The sequence below is a fragment of the Acomys minous genome (genome assembly GCF_964271855.1).
Source record: "Acomys minous genome assembly, chromosome: 8".
Classification (NCBI taxonomy): Eukaryota; Metazoa; Chordata; class Mammalia; order Rodentia; family Muridae; genus Acomys; species Acomys minous.
In genome coordinates this window covers 46,174,773-46,198,900 of record NC_140489.1, presented here as the reverse complement: position 1 = coordinate 46,198,900, position 24,128 = coordinate 46,174,773, and the positions used below count along the sequence as shown (strand labels likewise).

At 46.5% G+C, this 24,128-nt stretch overlaps 1 protein-coding gene across 2 annotated transcripts in view; it reads left to right on the top strand.

Moving 5' to 3' along the window:
• Window positions 1–24,128, top strand: part of FRMD6 (FERM domain containing 6) — a 62,744-nt gene that overhangs the window by 24,486 nt on the left and 14,130 nt on the right. Inside the window, exons 2-9 of one of the 2 annotated variants that reach the window (XM_084792335.1) lie at window positions 1,904–2,169; window positions 7,601–7,691; window positions 12,452–12,531; window positions 13,502–13,578; window positions 15,970–16,156; window positions 19,178–19,333; window positions 22,886–22,951; window positions 23,884–23,952. In XM_084792335.1, coding sequence (XP_084648461.1) covers window positions 2,071–2,169; window positions 7,601–7,691; window positions 12,452–12,531; window positions 13,502–13,578; window positions 15,970–16,156; window positions 19,178–19,333; window positions 22,886–22,951; window positions 23,884–23,952 — 825 coding nt within the window. In that variant the 5' untranslated portion in view covers window positions 1,904–2,070. Of the gene's footprint in view, window positions 1–1,903; window positions 2,170–7,600; window positions 7,692–12,451; window positions 12,556–13,501; window positions 13,579–15,969; window positions 16,157–19,177; window positions 19,334–22,885; window positions 22,952–23,883; window positions 23,953–24,128 lie in introns of both variants that reach the window. The other variant, XM_084792334.1, reaches the window with a different exon arrangement.

The following is a 24,128-nucleotide window of genomic DNA, read 5'->3' as shown; positions in this document are numbered from 1 at the left end:
TTATTATTATTATTATTATTATTATTAATTATTAATTCACATTACATCCCAGTTGTATTCCCCTCACTCTAATCTTCCCATTCCCACCCACCTCCCTCCCTCCCTCTTCTGCCCTATTCCCCTCCCCTAGATCTCTGACAGCCTGCATCCCCTTCCTCTGTGTGCCTGCAAGGCCATCTGACGGGAGATGTTGTTAGTTTTTAGGGCAAGAAAAGTTATGTCACTTCCCCTAGTACCACAGCTCCCCTGCCCTTTACTTGCCCTTCTCACTCAAGCAGATAGTGCATGGACGTTACAGAAAATAAGCATGGGAGAGGGCAGAAGCTGGGAACAGGAGTCAGACGTGCAGCAGGAGAGTGCGGTGTGTGCCATCTCACTTTGTGGCGTCACTTAGCATTTGACTGGAATGCAGTATTGTCTACTGCATTGACATTGACTGCCCACAGATATCACAAGCTCTGATGGCCACAGTTTAGCAGTAGTTTGAGGGGTGACAAGTGTACATACAAGCTGACCATCTCTTAGTATGACGTCATAGCTGGAGTGCCGTGGACCCCGAAGCTTTAGGAGCGCCTGTCCACACGACACTCCAGAAGTTTTACATTTTGGAGTTTCACTTCAGGGACATTTGTTGGTAAATCTGAACGTGTCCCAAAACCGGAAAAGCTCTAGAACCTGAAACACTCTGGGCCCAAGAAGCTCAAACACAAGAATATCCAACTAGTGATATTTTACCAAGTTCGGGTGCTCGGGTGGCACTGGCTTTCTTGTTGGTTCGGCTCTTGTAGTTGTTGTACTCTAATGGTATGCAGTGGCTGGTGTGTGTGTGTGTGCGTGTGCGCGTGTGTGCGCGCACGTGCAAGTGATTGGAAGGGACAAGTGGCAAATGGCTCTCACCATCAGTGTTTCTGATGTACTGCAGTTTACAACCGCCTTGCCATGGGTAGACTTCCCGTTTCTTCCATCCTCACTTAGATGGATAGTAATTCACCGGATGCATTTGTTCAGAAGTGAAGTATTTGGTTGGATTATTGCTCCGGAAGTGGGATTATTAAGTCCAAGGATGGAGCAGCTTTCTAAGTGTGACTATAGATAGAGCCATAGAGGTTATATAGGTCGTAGCGACTGGCCATGGCCACCATCACGTAGGAGAGTGTGTCCACTCTTGTAGCACACTGTGACACACCCATTGGGTCCTTCAAAAGTTCTTGTCAAGGACTAACCACCTCCTTTAATTTTGAGACCAGTACAATCTACTGTACAGTTCTCTCCTGTTCTTAACCCTGAGCTCTGGCGAATCTCACGGATTAAATGCAGAAGTGAACTAACCACAGAGGGAGGCGTGGAGAGGAGGGACAGGTTAGCTACCAAGAAGGGAAGAAGTTTGTTCTAGGCCTCAAGATACAGTGCAGTCACTAGCAAAGTAGGTTATGCATCCACACATGACCAGAAAGTGGTGTGCCCACGTCACTTTTATTATGCAAAGTCAGTTATGTCACTTGTATAAACAGTACGGACTGTGTATGCGCTAAGCACGCCACTCAGGTGAGTGACCTCTTGAATAACCTTTGCCACAATCTCATGACAAAGGTGAGAGGAACAGTGGCAAAGTGAAGAGGTTTGCCCAGCGGGTAAAGTGTCTCAGCTGGGCAGCTGGCCAGCCACACAGTCTGGCATCAGATCACAGTGTAGGTGGTTGAGAGGCACCACGTGGTTGCTAGGAATTGAACTCAGGACCTCTGGAGGAGCAGTCAGTGCTCTTAACCTCTGAGCCATCCCTCCTGCCTTCTTGTGCACCAAGTGTGGCAGTCTCGGGTGGCAGTGCGCTTTCCCTGGGCCCAGGTGAGGAGTCCTGTTCACTGGCCTGTCTCTGCTCTGACCACACTTTGCCTTTTATCGACAGGTCTCCCCGTGGACTTTGTGCAGCTATGAAACCTACATAGAGGGGCGCCGCGACTCTTCTGTTGGCCATATGATGAAGAGGAGGAGTTGGCTTTGGAGTGCTGGGAGCCTGCGCAGTTGCTGAGCACTCAGTGCGCCCAGCCTGACCCCTGGAGAGCCCACTACACAATGAACAAACTGACCTTCCAGAACAACAGAGTCATGCAGGACCGCCGCAGCGTGTGCATCTTCCTTCCCAACGACGAGTCTCTGAACATCATCATAAATGTGAGCAGGCCCTTCTAGGAGCGCTTCTCTGCGCTATTCCCCTGCCAGACCACACCCAAGATAGGTAGCTCCGGGTGAATCACTGCAGAACGCACCGGAGAGCGCATGGCAGACTTACGCTTAGGTGTTACACAGCTGTAAACTGCATTAAGGCTTTGACACAGCTACCTTAAGCAGCATCTTACATGGGGTAAAATTAGGAGTTTGGTACTGCACTAAAATATATCTATATATTTAAAAATCTGTTTTTAAACTTTATTGAAACAAGTTGGCAGTTGAATTAATTTATTGGGTTTCTCTGTGAGTTCGAGATCAGCCTGGTCTACAAATCAAGTCCAGGACAGCCAGGGCTACACAGAGAAAAACCCTGTCTTGAAAAATAGAATGCTGATGTAGGGCTAGGGCCGGACACAAGAATCTTCATTTCAGCAAAATTCCTCAGCAGGGACTGGAGACTGGGTAAAATCCTAAGGCAGACAGGCAAGGCTGTGGGCCAGCCCCACTCTCGAGAGCTCCCCTTACCCGCTGTACTGTAGGGCCTGTGTCGGTATAGGGCACCTGGGCTGAACTGTCCGCTCCGTGACTGACTCTGCAGCTCTGGGCACGCTTCTTAAGTGCGTTGGTCACGGTTTTGGTTTGGTTTCCTTATATATGAAGTGGAGCTATCGTACGGCGCATATGGGGATGTGGCAAGGATTTAAGACACTTGGTGTGTAAAGAGCTTTGTATCTGTCTGTCAGAGAGCTGTTCAGTAAGTCAGTCTAGTGCGTGTGCTGTGGGTTCATCTCCTTAGGCTGCCCTACCACTGACAGAATGGAGAGTCTGGGCGCCCTGCAGACACAGATTTCTTCTTGCTCCAGGGCTCCTCTCCAGGAAGCCTTGTGGCCTCAGGAAGAATGGGGTGAAGTAGCATGGAGGCTTGTCCACTGCTAGAAAAACAATCCAGATCTGCCAGGAAACCCCTTTTCCCCACAGCAGAAAATGATGATTTTGATGTTTGCAGAGTTGGGTGTAACAAATTAATTTTAACAAATGTTCTTCAGTGGCCTTCCCACCCCACCCTCACCCCCAGCTGTGAGGTGTTCACTCACACACACTTTTTTTTGAATCAATACTGATAGGAGCTATTTTAAATTAGTCTTAATCATCAAACAAATATAAAATATGGAAATTTAAAAAATAAAATTATAGTGAATGTAAGAGGCAAAAAGTTTTTAGAGTGGGAAAAAAAAAATCACAGAGCCAAGAGCTTCATCCTGGTAGTGAAGTGAACAGTTTTTTTTTCTTTCTGGAGAATATTTCAAACATCCTTGCACAGTAACAAACCATTGGCCCTATGATCAAACTCCATTCCAGTTCAAAGTTCTACACGGAGGGCACCGGAGCCTACGCAGTTGAGAATGTAGTCCCTTCTAAAGTTCCTTTTGCCTGTGAAGATGAAAGACATTAGGAAATTTCACAATCAGCCATGTGGCTTTAAAGACTCCAGTCTGCAAATACCCCGGGTGCTGGGTCTTGTTTTCACAGCAGGTAACTTTCAAGCCACATCCTTATTTAATTATAGTTTTTAAACAAGAGCACTATACTTACTTGATGACTGTTAAAAGAGCTTTAGCAGAAGGCTCCAGATACTTGCTTTAAAGTAGCGGAGCAGTAATAGGGAGACAGGATGCCTGGAAGAAAGGCAGGGCCTTGTTTAGTCGAGAGTCACCATATATCTTCTTTTGCAAACGATTAGTTTGTAGTTTGGAATTTAGCTGCTTGTTGCATTACAGGCAGGCTGAGGGTTAAAAGGGCCCAGAACAGTGGGATAGTTCAAGTCTCATGTTTAGGGAGCTCAGTCCAGGGTAAGAGTTGTCTATAAATGTGGTCCTTTCTCCTCGTCACCGTCTGTTGTTTAAGCTTATTTGTAACAGTATAGTTATGACACGGGATATAAATTCAGTATTTACAGTGACCGTTGGAAATAAATACAACTTCACTAGGACACAAATCAAATACCCCAAGCTGTTGGATCAAGCCAGCACAAGAGGGTGGGGGGAGCGATTTCCCAGCAGCCCGTGGGTCCTCCCAGTGGTGAGGTGAGCTTGCATCAGTACATTGTTATTAAATTGCTGGATGACAGGGCTGGAGATGGCAGTGGCTCAGCAGCTTAACGCACTGGCTGCTCTTCCAGAGGACCCACATTCCATTCCCAGCACCCACCTGGGAGCTCACAGTCAGTTCCAGGGGAGCTAATGCTCTTCCCTGGCCTCTGAAGGCACTGCATGTGGTGTATGGACAGACATTCAGAGAAAACGCCCATACACACAAAACAACACTTTGCTGGGTGGCACCTTTATAAGCTACAGTGTTTGTGGGGGTAGCCGAGGGAGAGGGGTCTAGTGGACCACAGTGGGGGTGCTCAGGAGCTCACTAGGAATCAGATCCTGGCTCACCATCAGTAACCACCTGAGTTAGTGCCCACTGCAGATCCTGAATATAAACTGGCACTGCCTGTGACAACCAGTTCATCATTATTGTCAGTGTGACTCAAGTGACCACACAACTTACCTAGATTAGGTTATTGATACAGGAAGACGCACTCTGAGTGTGGGTGACCACCCCAAGGACCAGGACCCCAGACTGAGCTTAACTGAGGGCATGAGCTGAGCAGCGGTCACTCTGCTGTGGCTGTGGATGCCACGTCAACCTGCCTCAAGCTCCTGTCCCCCCACCCCCCGTGCTGTCCCACCACAGGGAATGTATCTCCTTACACTGTAAGCCAGAATGAGCCCCTCCTCCTTAAATTGCTTGTCAAGTATTTGTCAGAGCAACAAGAAGTAACCGATACATCACCATGGCTTCCTCCTCAGTTGCTGGTGCTAGAAGGACCGAGCCGTTGCCCCGGCCTTCAGTGCCTGCTCTTTGTTCTGGGGTTTTGTATGTTTCACTTTCATAATTTTAACTCTATATGAAAATATGATGAAAGCACTAATGCAGTTAGGTAATCTAGTTAGGTAAAATATAGTTGGAAAAATTATAATTAAAGGAGTATAATTAATTATTGAAGAAAGGATTAGAAAGCTAATAATGCCTCTGAGAGAGGAAATGCCCAGGTAACAATCACAAAGATGGTGTTGCACATGTTTGAACATGCATGTAACGCTTAGCACATGGAAGCTTTGAGGGTCTGTCTTTGTTACCACTCGGGTACCTGACATTGACTTTTGTTTTCTACTTCAGTAAAATGAGGAAACCCAGCTGGGTGGTTTCGAAGGTGATTCTGCCCTCAGGGAGGCAGACTCTGCTCACTTTATACCATCCACAGGACTTTTCATTCATAGTTGAGAAAGCATCAAAGCATTTGGCTCAAAGGGTTAAAAGTGCTTGCTGTGCAACCTCGAGGACCTGAGTTCAAGTCCCCAGAACCCAGTTAAAAGCCTGACACATCAGCACAGACATTTGTTACAGTTTCTATAGGGACCAACAGTAAAGAGACTTTCAAACAAGGAGAAAGGTGAGGATTGACACCCAATGTTGTGCTCTGACCACCCCTGCCCTGCTAGACACACATTCTACACATACAAATGCATGCATGTATACACACACACACACACACACACACACACACACACACACACACACGTCATGTCTTCTCAATTCGGAATAACTCATCTCCAGAATTTCAAATTAATATGTATCATATTAATATCAGTGTGATTGAATTATACTGAGACACAGAAAGGGGGGAAAAGTTAAGCAGTAACAGGGTTCATTTAAAATCTGGGCAGCCTGTCACTGTGCAGTCAATGAGTATTTTGCATAGATCTTTAAGAAGAAAACTTTCCTTTAAAATAGGTGCCCTAGGTGCTAGAGAGATGGCTCAGCGGTTAAGAGCACTGACTGCTCTTCCAGAGGTCATGAGTTCCATTCCCAGCAACCACATGGTGGCTCACAGCCATCTATAATGTGATCTCATACCCTCCTCTGGCCTGCAAGTGTACATACAGGCAGAGCTCTGTATACATAATAAATAAATAAATAATCTAAAAAAAAAAAATAGACACCCTTAAGCAGCAGACATTTCTCATGGGAAGACGCACAGATGACTGGCGGATATCCAGAGTGCTTAGCCTCAGTGATTGTCAAGAAAGCGTAAATCCAAGCAATGAAAGGTGTTGCCATACTGGTGTTAGAATGGCTGTCACCAAACAGAAAAGTTGACAAGGGTAGCTGAGAACGTGGAGAGGAGGGGCACCTGTCATCTGTGCTCAGAATGTAAAACAGTGTGACCCGTGTGGCAAACAGCATGTGGTGCCTCCAAACATTAACTGTGGAATGGGTGCGCGATCTCGCAGGTCCTCTGCTGCGTGTCCAGAGAAAATGAAACCACTGTGGTGGAAGTGCTCCTGCCCCCTCACACTGCCTTGTTCCCAGCAGTTGGTAGCTCCCACTGATGACCAAAACCACACATGGTGGAGTGGGGTGCCACATAACGAGGGGGAGCTTGTCATTTGCAACAATACGGGCAGATCGGGAGAGCCTTATACTAAGTGTCATAAGCTAGGCACAGACTGCACGGCCTCATTTGTGTGGACTGACAGAAAGGGAGATGTTAGCCAAAAGATCTGAAATTTCAGCTAACAGGGTGAGTAAGTTCAAGAAAACTATGGAGAATGGCAACCGTAACTAATAATGTGGGGGATACCTAAACATTGCTGGCTGAGAATAGAGCTAGAGTGTTCTTACCACATACAAAAATAATATATGAGGCAACGCATGGTTAATCCATTCTGTAGGGCAAGGCTCTTAACCTGTAGGTCATGACCCCTTGTAGGGGAGAGTGTGTGTGTGTAAACAGCCCTTTCACGGGGGTCGCCTAAACCAGCAGAAAACAGATGCTTACGTTATGATTCATAGCAGTAACAAAATTACAGTTATGAAGAGCAATGAAAATAATTTCATGGATAGGGTCACCGCAACGCGAGGAACTGTATTAAAGGATCACACCATTAGGAAGGTTGAGAACCACTGCTGTAGGGTGCACATACCCCAAAACTTTGAATACTATATAAAAACGTAGCCGTTAACGTAAGGAAAAAATAATAATAATAAAAGAAAGAACATACTTGCCAGCTAAATAGCTTTAGTGGAGACATTTATTCTGAAGGGCCCATTTTCATGGAGGATCTGAGAACCTGATCCATGTGTCCTAAGATTTATGAGTCTTGTGCAGGATTGACTTGGTCCTCCGTTAACATGCTGTAAATGTTGATCCTGTGATGGTCATTGAAACACAGCCACAGGCTGCGGTGGTTTTGCCGATGTCAACAGGTCTGTGAAGGTGTATATTTGCAAAGTTTAAAAAGTGCCTAATAGTGGCTTACTCTGTGAACTGCATTTAATTAGCTCAAGTGTCTTTTTTTTTTTTTCTCCCTCCCTCCCACAGGTTAAAATTCTGTGTCACCAATTGCTGGACCAAGTGTGTGACCTGCTCAGGTTAAAGGATTGTCACCTCTTTGGTCTCAGTGTTATACAAAGTAAGTCTCAGTCCAGTCCTGGTATGTTTAGCAAACTGTCTTCTGAGGAAATGATACTTTAAAGTCTAAAGCCGTCACGCTATGTGAACTAACTGTCAAAATACCCAACAACCAATCGCATTTTTAGTCTAGTATTTATTTTCCAATAGCAACATGATGTATTTCTTACCTGATTTAGGATTTTTATTATTGTCATTACATTTTTAACTTACTGTTGCTTCTTTTATGAATCTAGATATTTATATGTGTTTGTTCTTTTGTTTCAAGGAACCAGGTTTGATTTATTGTTGTTGGTCATTTCAAACACCCCTCCCCCTCCCTCCCCAACCCCTCCCAGCCAGACAAGGGTCTCTGTGTAGCTCTGGTTGTCCTGGAACTCACTTTGTCAACCAGACTGGCCTCAAATTCACAGAGATACACCTGCCTCTGCCTTGCCTCTGCCTCCCAAGTGCTGGGACTAAGGGCAAGTGCCACCACTGCCTAGTTCCAGGTTTGATTTTTGCTGTTGTTTTCCTGTCCTCAGAGACCAGCGCTACTCCTGAAGAAAGTAGCTGTTTTTGTCATTGGTCATTACCATCTATAATACTATAAATGATAAAGGCTCATGACGCTACAAAAATTTTGAACTTAATAAAACCAACTGTTTTTCTGTTCAGATTCTCTTGCAGCTAAAAGTAATGGAGTGATGGAGTAATTGGATTTTGTTTTCTGGGTTTTTTCATGCCCTTCTCTCTCTCTTTTGAGTCAGGCTGAATGACTTTGAAATGTCATATTAGAAATTTGCAAGGAAGGACTTGATAGACACTTTACTGTCTCCTGTCCCTTACTTAGTACTAGACTCTTGGGACTTAACCTGCAACCATTTGTTAAAAGCTAAGTCCCAGAATATTCTAGCACCTCTGGTCATCTCTTTGGAGAAGTGTTCCTTGTATTTAATTTTGCTTTCGACATTTATCTGGACAATCTCTTACTTGGCTTGGTTTAAATCTAAAGGGTTGTGATAGCTTTAGAGTCTGGTCAGTGCTGTGAAGGTTTGTATCTGCCAAGTTAGAAAACATGTTGTCAGCAGATAAAGTGCCCACTCCTCCGAAATGGGAACCATGTTCAGTGCCCTGTCCAGGAACATGGGATGCACAGGGCTTGCACAATAGCCACTTGCCCCCACTTCGTTTCTGTAGTCAATGCAATAAAAACAGAAAGGGTAAGCTCCACTGCTGGGTTCATGCAGCCCTCTGTCGTCTTTCTAGGAAAGGTCTAGAAGCAGTAAGATGCTGCACAGACTCCAAGTGGCTCTTGCTGTGCTTTCCTCAGACTTTCTTCCTTCTGCACCTCCAGCCAGACTGTTGATTTGTGTGGTTCAACGAGCCAGTCCAAGAAAACCAGTTTGTAGCTTCCTTTAGTTCCCAAATGAGAGCTCTTAAGACGCCCTTTAAAGCAGAGTGTGTGGTGTGGTGAAAGAGTTGGTGACCTGGTTCGAATTCTGGTTCTACTGCTAGCCATCAGGGAAGCTTCAGGCATGCCACCAGATGTCTCTCATTGTCAAGTTGTTTCACGTCAGATAGAAACTGCTCTCCACGCCAGCTCTGCAGGATGGATGTGTGCTCGAGAATTTGCCTCACAAGTTTCGGTTTGTTAGTGTGGTTTTGGATTCCCAGCGCAGGAGAGCAGGAAGTATAGAAATTCCAGAAAGCCATGTCCATGCAGGTACAGCTTCCCCACTGTCAGCCTCAGCACTGGTGGAGCCTACACTGATACTGTATCACCCAAAATCCATCATTTGCAGTTGGGTTCACTCCTGGTGTTTGTATCCCGTGGCTTTGGACAGGTGTATGGCATGTATCCATCCTCGGGGAGTGTACAGGATGACTTTACTGACCCAAAGCCACTCCATCATTTGACAATTCAGTCATCCTAACACTCTTCATAAAAGCAGAGTCATAACGGCTTCTCAGTTCCCTCAGTTTTGTTTGAAGTAATTTCAAAGTTTCAGCAATGAAAGAAGACAGCGAGAACTTTCTTAGGTGGTAACATGGCATCTCTTCCTCCATCTGTGATCTACCTGCCTGGTTCCTCTCTCTCTACACTGGAGACAAGCAGCATCTCCCACATAACCATGGTGGCGGTGGCATCACAATCAGGATGTCGCCGTTCTGATGCTAAGTCGTCTTCAGTTTTGCCAAGGAGCCCTCACGGGGCCTGCCTGGTTCAAGTCTGCGTTCTTCAGCCATTCTTCACCCTTCCTGTGACCTTGGCATTTCTTTTTTTAAAGGGAATAGTCAAGGTGCTTTGTAGATGTCCTTTAACTTGGGTTTGGTGCATGTTTCCTCATGATGATTAGTTCAGGTTATTCATGATTTGGGTGGGGACGTTGGATAAACGATAACGTGCCCTTCTCCTTGTGATGTCATGAGACACACTAGTTATTTATGTCCTTATGGTGATGTTAGCTTTACACACGCTCCTTTATTCATGAGCTTATATTAACACTTCTAATTATAATGTACTTCCGTGAGAGTCATTCTACCCTTCTTTCAGTTATTAGTGAGAAACCTGGCTTCTTTGCACAGTCCTTTAGGAGTGTGTATAAAGGATGTTACAGAGGTACAGGTCCTAGGGCAGCGTATGGGGAGGGGGACGCAGCTCTCCTGCTCACTTTGGATCTACCAGTCTCCACGTGTTCAGCTACCCAGAGTTCTCGACAGCTCTCACCACACTGTCAAGTATGGTAGACACATAAAGGCAATTTTTAAATGTCCATGTGCTCACAAACTCACAGAGACTGTAGCCGTGTGCACAGGGCCTGCACAGGCCTACCCCAGACCATCCCAGGCCAAGAGGGGAAAGCCGATCCCATCCCTAACCAAGAAGCTGTCTCTAACAGCCACCCACAAAAGGAAAAGTTAGTTTTCACTACTAGAGACTCACTGGGTATACAAACCACACTTAACGGTGGCCCGTGCCTGGCAGTAGATGGCCAATACAAACCGAACTCAGTGGAATTTTGTAGACATTTTGTCTTATGTTGCTTTGTTTGAGCATTTAAAAAAAAAAAAAGTCTTAACTGAGGCAGAGGCAGGCAGATTGGTGTGAGTTTGAGGCCAGCCTGGTCTACAAAGTGAGTCCAGAATATCCAAGGCTACACAGAGAAACCCTTTCTCAGGGGAAAAAAAAATAACAACAAAAAATCTTAACTAGTCTTTGCTTGTGTACTATTGTCCCTGATTTTGTGTTTCTCTGGGTTTTATTTGTGTGCATGTACCTGTGTCTTATGCTTTTTCTCTGTTTTGTTTTGGTTTTGGATATTCTGGCTTAGTTTATTTGCATTTTTCCCCTAAAGAAGCAGAAGGCATGAAGTTGGGTGGGAGGCAAGGAAATGGGGGACGGCGAACCGTGACCAGAATATATATTTTTTATTTTTAATAAAAGATAGACCAGAACTATGCGTGTGCTACTCTGAGCAGTGTCACCTCTGGTCTTCATGTCGCTGCTTCCCACACAACCACACACAGATCAGAGTCCCGTTCAGTCAGTAAAAAGCAAACAGCAGGAGCCAGCGCTCACTGACCCGCTTGGTAACTGCGCTGAGTGGAACCTCCCTTCTTTCACATGAAAAGGACCAAACAACCATGTGCAGACAGAGTAGCATTACTTTTCCAATGGCGTCTTCCAGTCAAACCCAGTGTTCATCCTGGGTGTCACTGTGGAGCCGGCTCGCATCTTCCTGGAATGAGTACAGTATACATCCCTTCATTGTGAAACTTGTTGTGGAGCATCTGGAGGAGAAAAGTAGCTGGCTTCTCTTGTGAAATAGGCCTTTGGGGAGGGAACCCTCAAAAATGAAAAAAAAATGTGTTTGGCCAGCTTGTTTTCATATGCTTCGTTCATTACATGTATGTCCTCCAGTGGACATATTTTCTGTTCACTTTAAAAGCACGCCGCCCCCTTTGAAGGACTGTTTGGTGTCAAATCTTGTTTTCCTGTAAGATTTCTGATAGGATAGATTCCCAAAGGCAGAGCCAGTAACGGTCTGTCATTCTGGCAAGCCAGTGCTCTGGTGTGGGGAGCACACAACAGGTGTTTTAAAAGCCAACTCTTCAGAAAGCAGGTGTGATGGCTGGGAATGAGCTACCTTCAGGGGTCCAGCATCTCATGGGGTGATGGGACAGAGCTGCCAATCAATATTTGTCAGCATTTCACCAGTGAGAAGAAGTGTCTTCTGTCCCTCTAAACCAAAGTGGATTTTTCTAAGACGTGTGTGCACAGGGATGGGCGCTAGATGGTTTCTAAAGGTCCTGGAAGCTAAGCACATGTGTGAGTTAGAAACCACAGTTCTTCTAAGCAATGCATACTTTAAAATCTTGAGTTCCACGTTACAGAAGCAAAAGCATCCGTGACTCAGTAATGTCTAGCTCGTGGCGCCGTGGGTCCTCACACGGCATTCACAGATCATGAGGCTAGGGTTTTTTGTTTTTTTAACTATTACTTTGAATAGTTTTTTTCTTTGAAACTTTTCTTTTAGGCGGGGGTGGTGCCGCACATCTTTAATCCCAGCACTGGGAAGGCAGAGGCAGGTGGATCACTGTGAGTTCGAGGGCAGCCTGGTCTACAAAGCAAGTCCAGGACAGCGAAGGCTACATAGAGAAACCCTGTCTCAAAAAATCACAAATAAATAAATACATAAATAAATGAAAAGAAAGAAAGAAAAGAAGCTTCTTTCTTTAGCATCTTGTCTCTCTCTCTCTCTCTTTTTAAATGTACAGATAATGAACATGTGTATATGGAGTTGTCACAAAAGCTTTATAAGTATTGTCCAAAGGAGTGGAAAAAGGAGGCCAGCAAGGTACGGCAATACGGAGTCACTTGGGTGAGATGACATTTATGCACAAAATTCTCTGTGTTCTTTAAAAATGTTTATTTTTTTTTTACCTGTGACATTAGAATAAAAACCATAGGCAGTAATTTATCCAGTCAAGAGTGCAGAAGTGAAGTGAATTACAAGTGCTGAAATTGTCTGGTGGGTCGGGCGTGGCTAGCTGACAGCAACAGCACACATCCATAGTCAGCGATGGTTCCGTAGTCCTGGGGTAGCGCCGTGAAGTGAGAAGCAGGGCAGTGTCTGTTTCTCTCCCTTGACTGTGTTGTCAAACCTTGTAGCAGTTTCTAGTAATTTCTACATTTGCTTTTTTATCGTTCTTGCATTCAAGCCTCAGTTTTTTCTTATTGTACTGCCTCTTTCTCTAGTAAACACCAGTTCCCTTGGGGAGGGGGCTGCATAGTTTCTGCTATGCCCTGGTGAGTCAGGAATGAAATCACGTCTAATCCCAGGTCCTCCCATGGCAGTGCAAGAATCTTGGGCCGCACTGGAAGGAGACTTCAAAGCCAGCTGCAGACCAAAGCACTCCAACATTTAAGTAAACAAGCCACATGTTAGAATGTGGCGGGTGGAATGTTGAAGGAACAAGAGAGCATTTGTAATAGGCGGCAAATGGTCACCACAGGGGACAGAGCTGGGCCAGAAGCCGGAGCTCAGCTAGAAGTTTCCACGGCGTTTATTTTTATCTTCCCTTATGTCGCCATTGGCATCACGGCAAATGAGAATCCGGAGAGGGAGGGTGTCCACTTCACCTTGTAACTTTTTGGTTGGATGTGGGCCTGGTGTCCGCACGAGACACCTGTCTGCCTACAAGCCCCACGTTACGAGCAGATAAGCCTGTCTGTGTTTGGAAGCATGCCTTGCAAGTAATGGTAGTGCGATTGCCTTTGGAGCCTATGTTGGAAATAACTGAACACAGCGTGTGTCTCTGTCTTAGGGCATCGACCAGTTTGGACCTCCCATGATCATCCATTTCCGGGTGCAGTACTATGTGGAGAATGGAAAACTGATCAGGTACAAAGACAAAGAGCTCATGAGCCTAAGCCTCGGTTTCCTCCATAGCACTTCCATTGACATACACACTAAATATGTCATGGTGTCATTCCTTTCTTCTGCCTGTTAGAACATAAGCTGTCCTCAGCAACAGCAAGTGTTTGCCTGTTTGCTTTTTTTCTTTTCTTTTTTCTTTTTTTTTTTTTTTTAACCTTCATGTATTCTTAGTGCCTAAAACAAGAGGCACACTTGTTACTAGGTATTTGTTGGCTAAATAAATAGTAGCCTACGGGTGAGCTCTTAATGTCACTGGTTCACATTTTCACTCATAGCCCACGAGAAGGAACTTTCATTGTTTTTGAAAAGAGAGTTATTAATATGATTATATGCTTTTCCAAGTGGGACAGAGCCACAAACTCTTCCAAGCTGCTGGTTTTTGTGTTAGCCTTGTTTTCCCTTCACTTGAGGTCCTGCTTGCACTCTTAGTCAGTAGTTTAAAAACTAAGAGTAAGCCAGGTGGTAGTGATGCACTCCTTCAATCCCAGCACTGGGGAGGCAGAGGCAGGAGGATCGATCGATCTCTGAGTTCCAGGACAGCCTGGCCTACAGGCTGAGTTCCAGGACAGCCAGGGCTACACAGAGAAACAACCACCACCAAAACAAAGCAAAACAGAAGCAACAAAAGAAACAAAAGAGCCGGGCATGGTGGCGCTCACCTTTAATCCCAGAGAGAGGCAAGCGGATCGCTATGAGTTCGAGGCCAGCCTGGTCTACAAAACAAAAGCAAGTCCAGGACAGCCAAGATAACATAGAGAAGCCCTGTTTCGAAAAAACACACAAAAAAAGAAAGAAAGAAAAGAAAAGAAACAAAAGTAAGGGTAAGCCTGGAGGAGGCTCTGTGGAAGTCGGGTGCACTCTGGGGGCCAGGGAACAGGTTTTTTCGTCTTGGAGATAGTTGCGAGAGCAGTGCCATGATAAGAATAGAATTAACTGGTTCTTAGCCTCTTTCTTTGGTGTGGGATTCATTGCTAGAGATCACACTTTTGGCTGACAGAAACTACCAGAGACACAAACTTGTTTCCTTTACTTTTAAACTTTGAGATGAAAGAAAACTCCATATGAAACTTAGTATGAAAGAAACAAATATGCTGGCCTAATGTTAGGAGAAAAACTGGCATTTGGTGTTTTCAGTCGTCACCAGATAGATACGTAGTAAGTGTAAGAAATATCTGTACCTAGAGAGTATTGCTAACCGCTACAGACGTCAGAAGTCAGCCTCAGCTTCACACGGTGGGGATGGGATGCCCTGCAAAGGAAAATATATTACTTGGCCACTGATATGTCCCATAGGGTAAAGAATGTTAACTCTTCACTTCTGCATACCCCTCCTCCACCGCCACCATAAACCACCCAAGAGCGTGGAGTCTGCATTGTAAAAGGCAACACTGAAAAGGAGTTACATAGATGCTTTATTTTTAAGCTCTTCACTCTTAGCCCCCTGGTCTTGGTTAAAATAGGCTGGTGTGTTCCCGTTATTATCTGCTGCTGGTGGGCTGGGACCTCAGGTAAACAGCCTGAAATAGTTAGAGTGACCTCACTGAACGAGTGCATGTCTTCAGTCGTTTTCTTTCATCATAAAACTAATCCTGTTTGCCCATGAACATTTCTTTTGAGTTGACCAAATGTGCTGTGACCCACTCCGACCCCCACACCCACCCCCACCACTGCTGCCTGCCCTTCCTGTTCACCTACTCAGTGGAAACTGAATTTATTTCTGGCTAGAGTGGGTTAGAGAGAGTGCATTATTAGTATCTCCCTTTGTGGGGAGCATCATGGTTGTCATGGCGAGTGCCTCCTCTTCCTGTAAAACAAGGTTTAAGGAAAGCTCTGGTTCCTTCATCAGAGCAACATAAAAATAACAAACGACTAGTGTGTGGTGTTCTCCTGTGAGCGTTTTTTAGAAATATTTTTATTTAAATTTTAAATTTATGTGCATTGGTGTTAGGGTGTCAGATCTTGGAGTTACAGACAGTTGTGGGCTGCCATGTGGGTGCTGGGAATTGAACCCGGGACCTTGGAAGAGCAGATGGTGCTCCTAACCACTGAGCCAACTCTCCAGCCCCCCGTGTGAGTGTTTTAAAGTGCTGGAGAGCATCTGTGATCCGCTAGGGAGAGGAGCCGTGCCAGGAACATCAAGCAGGAAGGCCAGGCTTGTCCCTGGGGTTGCTCCCTCAAACCTGACTTTCTCTGAGTCAAAGCTGTGAGCTTTACGGTGAGCCCTCTAGCCCCTGCAGCCTTCTGAGCCTCTTCTGGTCCCAGCTTGGGGCCTCTGTCAGCAGATGCAGATGGCATTTTGGGTTGTGTTGACATGTTTCACCAAGACATGAATGCTGTTCTCCTGTGTCTGCCTAGTGACCGCCTTGCAAGGTACTATTACTACTGGCACCTGAGGAAGCAAGTGCTGCACTCTCAGTGTGTGCTCAGAGAGGAGGCCTACTTCCTGCTGGCGGCTTTCGCACTTCAGGCCGATCTTGGGAACTTCAAAAGGAGCAAGCACGTAGAGAATTACTTCGAGCCGGAGGCTTACTTCCCCGCATGGGTAGGTACCGTCGGATTCTCCATCCTGCCCACTCAAACGCATGAGATGAACCTTCATGTTCTGGGCACAGGGAAACCTCTCATGGTCCCCAAGTACAGATCCAAGGCCAGGAGCTCCGTGCACTACAAGTCTGCTCACAGCTGAGGAGGCTCGCTGGCCATCATCCTAGATGTGGAGGGACTTAAATGTTCCCAGGCCCCTGCTGGGGTGTGCACAGCAGTGACACTCTCAACCCTCCGGGTGAAATGCATTTTCTCCCCCTTTGAGGGGAAAACAAAAACAAAAAACAGAAAAAAACAATTACTTCTCAAGAGATGAGATCATTCACAGCTTTAATGGGCTGAGAAAACAAATCTAAATCAACTTTTGGCTCTGACCTCTACGTCCTCCCCTTGCCAGGTGAGGAGCCATCCCCTTCTGTCAGGGAGACAATGTAGGTCATTCTGGCCGGAATGGTGTCTCACACACGCATGCCCCCTCGCCTGTTGGGTTGCTGTTCTTCCTGCAGGCCTCAGTGTCCTCAGCTCTGGGCTAGGCTCGCTCTCCTTCGGTTGACGTTCACACCACAGTGGGTCGTCGCCTGTGTCCACACAAAGCAGAGCCACCTGGCTTGCTTCCCAAAAGACAAGCCAAGTGTGTTTGATCTTTCTAGCGTCTTCCTTCCCGTGTGCATTCCTCAGTCCAGCTCCGCCTGCCTGCTTCTCCATGGCCATGCACATGTTGTCGCTAAGGTCATTGATGACCTTTACATGGCCCAATTTAGCAGACACTGCGCACGCTCTGCCGCCCCCCCTGCCCCCCCTGCCCCCCCCCCCCTGTCTGAGACAGGGTCTCTCTGTGTTAGTCTAGGCTGTCCTAGACTCGCTTTGTAGACCAGGCTGGCCTGGAACACTTTTCTCTCCTTTTGCTAAGTTTTTCTGCTGCACTTGGCACTTAGCCATTTCCACCAGGGAGATTTCACCCCAGTCAGCATTTTTCCCGACCACCTTCACAGTATGCAGGTAACTCCTAAGTACGTCTCCACTGTCCAGTGAGGAAGCACCCCAGACTTGGAGCACCCCAGACTCGGAGCACCCAAAATCACACTCCTCTTTCTCCTACCTCCACAGAAGTAGCCCTACCTCTGTATTCGTGGTGTCAGAGTGCTGGAGGCCGCCATAGGCTCAGTTGCCCAGACTCCTGGCATCATGTGGACTCTGCTTAGCACTGTGCCTTCCCCGCGTCCCTCCCAGCAACAGCAGCATCCTCTGACGTGACCACTCCATTACCTGCTCCCTGCTTAGTCCTGCCTTCTGTAACTGTTATTTTCCTTCCACGTCCACTGCATCCCCTTTCTTCGGCATTCCCTCCATTCGAGTCCCAGCTCTCGGCACTCTGTTGTGGAGATATCCCTGCTTCAGCGTCCCCTGGCTTGCGTCTGAGAGTTTTGAGCCTCTGACTTAACCCTGCAGGAACTCCCCAGTTGCCTGTGGTGTGATGTCCCGGCTCCCAAGTTTGAAACTCCGGGATCTGATGGATGCCTTAAACTGTGCTCTGGCAACATCCAGCTAGTGACTTACAGATGTGTCTGCAGGATGGTTCACACTTCTGGACCTCCTCTTCCTCCTCCCCACCCCTAAGCAGGCTTTCACTGTACAGCCCTGGCCTCCCTGGCACTACCTGTGTAGACCAGGCTGGTTTAGCACTGCTGAAGTGTTCCCACCTCCGCCTCCCGGGGGCTGGGATTAAAGGCGTGCACATGTGGCACCACACCCAGCCTAGGTCTCTCTTCTTATAGTTCCTTTAGTATGTGAAGCCTCTCTCCTTGTTTCAGCTGGCTAACTCCTGATCCTCTGGCTATCAGCTCCTGGGTGTGTGTGTGTGTGTGTGTGTGTGTGTGTGTGTGTGTGTGTGTGTGTGTGTGTGTGTGTGTGTGTGTGTGTGTTTGTGTTTTCCTGGGGTATCCAGCAATGTGCCCTGTGTCCCTGCCCTGTGCCCGGAGCTCTCTGACATAAGTCCTCTTCATCTGTCCCAGCAATTCTAGTATTTCTGTGCATATTTTAAGAGACAAGTATGGCAGTAGCCATTTCTGGTTTTGATTGACATTTAGGGTTTGGTTATTGAAGAGAAAGTGTGAGACGTGGCACCCCTTGCCGTCGGTAGCAGGCTTTGCACTCTCCAGCTGCCAACACATTGCCAAGCTTGGCCATTTCAGTCAGAGTGTCCACACAGTGAGCTATGGCCCCAGTGACCAAGGCTCCACTTGTCCCCTCCTCCAGTTCATGCCAGTATCTGAAAAGTCACATTAAAGCTAAAAACTGGCCAGTGTTTCCAGTCGCGCCATTTTGAAGCCCGCCCTTTTGCTCATGTTGCTGCCACTTTTCATGTTTGCAAATCCTTATGGAATCAGCCAGAACATTCTCAACCCCCTCAGCCTGCGGCCCCTGGGTACTGTGTGTCTTTGGCATTCAAAAGCTCAGGTGGACACCATCCGAATCTAAGCCCCAGCAAGTCACAACGAATGTTGAGTTGAAACTGTTCCTTCATACATTTTCCCAGGAGTGTCCTGGCCTCTTGTGTGAGAACCAGAAGTATTCCAAAGAATCCTGCCTGACCCTTTACCCTCCCCAGATGAACTTGTATAGTCTCATGCTGTGGGGGGGGGGGGGCGGGGGAAGTTGTGGGAGTTAGTGGGACCCCGAGCCAGCACATGTTCCGGCTTCATTGTTCTTAATGGTAACTTCGTTTTGGGAGTATAATCCATAAAGTGTGTGAAATTCCTCCAGTTTGCATGGGATTTCACACACATACACCACACACACTGATGACCTTTAAAACCAAGAGTCTGTTTCTCTCAATTAGGAGATTTTTCTTCTACCAAGTGGACTTGTTGCTTATAATGTCAGCCAGTCCCACCTAGTAGCATAACAAGGTAGTGAAAAATAGGATAAAATTAGAATTTGCTAACGGGAATTAGCCCGTTTATGCGGCCTATTTTAGCTTCTCATCCTCTTGTCATTGGTGGGGGCGGTGTTCCAACAGGTTGTTTCCAAGAGGGGAAAGGAATACATCCTGAAGCACATTCCAAACATGCACAGGGACCAGTTCGCACTGACGGCCTCCGAGGCACATCTGAAATACATCAAAGAGGCTGTCCGACTGGACGATGTCGCCATCCACTACTATCGACTGTACAAGGTAGGAGAATCCTCGGCCCAAGCCCCAGGATGTACTCCTTCCCAAGAGAGATCGCCGCTCACCTGAGACCTGTGGTTTCCTCTCGTGCCAAGCCATGCAACGCTTTCCTTTTGGCTTGCCCCTGGTCTCCACGGCTCAGGCCAGGAGGCCGTCGTGGTCTAGCCCGGGAGCAAGGTCATGTCACAGTGCGGTAATGAATGGCTACAGATCTATGAATCTCCCTCTCCAGGACCTACGCTGTGTTCTCTTTCTGCTCTGAAGAGTAACCTTTGCAACCTGTTGGATGAATATTATTTTAGTGTTCCTCCATAAGAAGCCCTGCCTGCCCTCATTGCGTCCCTTTAATTGTGGGAATTGTCCCCAGAGCAGCCAGTACAGACAGAGCACTGTGTGCCTGCATTTTCTCTTCAGACCCCAACCACTCTGCAGGAAGTGCTCATTTTATAGACCAGGAAACTTGAGGCTTCAGGAAGTTAACTTGCTGAGGTCGCAAAAGCAAAGAGCAGAAACGCAGACTCGTGGATGGCCCAGTCTGCGTGTTTAAGTGAGACACTGCAGGGACTCTGCCTTCTCTTTGGCATCCTGTGCTCCCAAGCCTCATCTTCCACAGAACGCGGGGATGCTCCACACACACTCATGCTGGCCTTCAGCATCTCCTTGCCTTCTCGTCCCTGCTCCTCCCCTGCATCTTCCCCGTCTTTACGACTGCTATTCCCCCACTAGAACTGCACCCTTCTCGGTACTCAGGCTGCATTTGCCAACCCAGTGAGGTGAAACTGTTCCTAGATGGTCAGGGGGTGTGGCTGTGAGACTGATTGAATGCCAGGTTGGCTCTTTGCTGTTTGGCCCTAGGAACACATTTAACATCTCTGTGCTTCAGGTTTCTCATAGCTCAAAGGATGCTGGGACCTGACCATCCCTTAGGACTGCAGCCTGAAAGAACTGATAAGTGAACAGTGCTTAAAACAGTACCTGTCACGTGTCAAGCATGATGTTCAGCAAGCTATTTTGTTGACATTTACTGTCCCTACCACACCCTTTGAAATGAGATCAGTATAACTGGACCTTTGTGTGGGGCGGCCAGATTGCTGGGCAGTCTAATTACTAAATGTAATTTCCCAGCTGTCCAGAGCTCCGCACACTCTCACTCCCTGGGTCTGGCTCCCTCACCATCCTAGGATGGATCGGAGTACCCCTCTGATCTCTGTCTGAATTCCTGAAGGGCTGACTGGCTTACATGAGAAAATTCCAGTCAGAGGCATTTGGGACACTCAGTTTCTATTCTAAAGTGTATTAGACATCTAAATGATATAGTGGACAGAGTGTGGCTTTGCTAAGAGGCATCCATTAGAGGCCCTGGGGGATCTGGGCAGCTGTACTGGTCATGGGCCATCTGTTGAATAAGGGTGACACTGCGCCATGAAGGCCAGAGGGGTTCATGCAGTAACAGGCCAGAGACAGCAAGCAGGACACCTGTGACATTAGCAAGTGTTCAAAAAGTGGCTTTTTTTTTTTGTCTTATTTGCTGGGGAGGCTTGTGGGTTAAAGAGACCAGATAAAGTTGATACAAATTGTAGAGAAAAACAAAGAATATTTGCTTAGTATGTGGTCCTACATTGCATAGAAAATGCCTTGTCTGCTTTCAAAAGACATTTACTAGAGAGCTGCAGACTGAAGTGGGTGGATGAATTGCCGCTGCCTGCCTCATGTAGGGGCAGTATATGACGGGGAAACAGCAGAGCGTGGAGCACTCTGTAGGAGTCGGCTTTGTGCCTGTTTTCCCTATGCAGGGCTCAGACATGAACAGCAGCACTGTTTTGGACCCAGTCTCACTTCAAAATCCTTGGGCATAGCCTGGGGAGGGACACTGACCTGAGCTTGTGTGCGGATGGAGCAGGTCCTGTTGAACCCAACACTGCACGTGCCTTTCTTGACATAAAAATAGATTAGCTGGGAAGAAGTCACCCCCAAGCTAGAAACAGGCCAACTCCTTCTCATATTCCAGGCAAGAGCACATTTTCTAATACTGTGCTCCTGAGAAAACTGGCCAGAGAGGTGGCTCAGTGCTTTGGGGCACTTGCTGCACTTTCAGAGGACCTGGGCCATATGCCGACCACACATAATGGCTCTCAACCACCCACTACTTCCGCTCCAGGGCATCCGACAGCTCCTGCCTGCCCTGGGTGCACATGTGGTGCATATACATACATCCAAGCAACACACACACACACACACACACACACACACACACACACACACACACAGGTTTTTCAAGACAGGGTTTCTCTGTGTAACAGCCCTGGCTGTCCTAGACTCACTTTGTAGACCAGGCTGGCCTCAAACTCACAGAGATGCACCTGCCTTTGCCTCTCGAGTGCTGGAATTAAAGGCCTGTACCACTACACCTGGCTCCTAACAATTTTTTAAAACTTAATAAAGATTTGATAATATTCGTTTATTGTTTTGAGATACCTGGTAAAGAAAATATTTCCTGGTAACTTAAAGCTTCATGCCTTATTCATTACACATAAGTCCTTAAAGATTGTAGCGTTCTTTTACTTACAGTTAAAATGGCTTAAGTTTTACAGCTTATAGACACACATACATTCCCACATACACACACAACACTAGAATGTGTAGAATATCATCAAATATTTGCAAATTAGCTATATAAAGCACAGAGGGAGAGCCATACGTTTGGTCACTTGTCTCCTTTTTGCATCACAGATAGGGAGCTGGGTGGGGGTGGGAAGTACCAGATTTGAAACCTGTAAAGTCAGATGCACCTTGGACTATAACTAGACCATTGGACCCAGTATTCTAACATCCACGCATTAATTAAGCACAAAGTGGAAGGTAGAAACGATGAAATGGTGGGAAGGCAGCAAGAAATGCCCTGTGTGCGGGAGTTCTCAATGATGTGAGTTATTAGAATAGTCTCAGAAGTGGAAGTGTGTCTCCCCTGCTGGACTCTAAAGCCTAGAGACATACGGAGTCGGTTTCAGACTGGAGAGATGGCTCAGAGGTTAAAAGCACTGTCCATTCTTTCAAAGGTCCTGAGTTCAATTCCCAGCAACCACATGGTGGCTCACAACCATCTACAGTGAGATCTGGTGCCCTCTTATGGCTTGCAGGCACACATGTGGGCAGAATGCTATATATATTGTAAATAAATAAACCTTTAAAAACAAAAACAAAGAGTATAATTGGTTTCATAAATATTCGTTAAGTCTTAAGTCTTGCAGGAAACTAAGGATGTGGGAAGTTAAGCAGTTATTTTACGTAAAAAAAAAAAAAAAAAAAAAGCCGGGCACGGTGGCCCACACCTTTAATCCAGCACTTGGGAAGCAGAGGCAGGTGGATCTCTGTGAGTTCAAGGCCAGCCTGGTCTAAAAAATGAGTCCAGGACAACCAAGGCTATACAGAGAAACCCTGTCTGGGGGTTGGGGGGGAACCTTGCAGATCTGAAATGTGTTTTTTTTGTTTCATCATTGATCAATTGTTAATTATTGAGAGAAAAAGCCAATTTCTTATAAGATTTTATTCCTTCAGGATAAAAGAGAAGTTGAAGGTTCACTGACCCTAGGATTGACCATGCGTGGAATACAGATTTTTCAGGTTTGTAAATGGGGGAGGTATCAAATGGTGCTGAGCAGGTCTTAGTACAGGAGGATGCTGTGCTGAGCAGGTTAGAACAGGAGGATGCTGTGCTGAGCAGGTCTTAGAACAGGAGGATGCTGTGCTGAGCAGGTCTTAGTACAGGAGGATGCTGTGCTGAGCAGGTCTTAGTACAGGAGGATGCTGTGCTGAGCAGCTCTTAGTACAGGAGGATGCTGTACTGAGCAGCTCTTAGTACAGGAGGATGCTGTGGACCCTGCCACAGCTCAGTCCTCAGCGCAGAGGTAGGTGACATAAGTGGATGGATGGAGCAGCTCCATATGCCTTGACAGTAGTCAGGCCCCTTAAAAGAAAGTGCAGTGTGGAAGATGAGCCCAGGCTTGGCCCTCGAGACATCACTATCTAAACTTTGCTCCGTGGGTGGGTCTCATGGATTGTCAGTGTTCGCACCCACCATAGGATGCGTCTACTCAGATGCTCCAGTGTCCATTACCATTGTCTGACACACACATTGTCCCGTAAATGGGTGAGGACCATCTCCCTTCCACGGGTGGGACAGTGTCTCCTTTGGCCATATGTCAGGTGTCTGTGAGTTCGATAGAAAGTGCCCTTTTCTGTCATGCAGGCAAGCACTGTATACATAATAAATAAATACATAATAAATAAATAAATCTTGAAAGATGTCCTATCTTCAGTGTGGGCAAAATACCCACAGGGACGTCTCAGTCCCTCCCCAGTCGCCGAGTGTCTATGCGTCTTTTGGATTTCATATTTAAATTTAGGGCCAGTGCATGCAGGCCACAGGAGTTACTGCTGAGGGTGCCTTCAGATTTTAATTACCTAATTTTAGTTTGTTAGGAGCTTAGTCAACACAGTTTTAGGCTATCTGTCATGTTGCTCTAACTCCGTATGTGCTGAAATGCTGTCCACAGAATCTAGAAGAAGAGAAACAGTTGCTGTATGATTTCCCCTGGACAAATGTTGGGAAGTTGGTATTTGTGGTAAGTGTAAACTGAGAAAAGAAGGCTGAGGAGACAAAGAAGTCTCCTAGATTGTTTTTTTTTGTTTTGTTTGGTTTGTTTGTTTGTTTGTTTGTTTGGGGTTTGTTTGTTTTTTTGGTTTTTTGTTTGTTTGTTTTTTGGTTTGGGTTTTTTGTTTTGTTTGGTTTGTTTTTGTT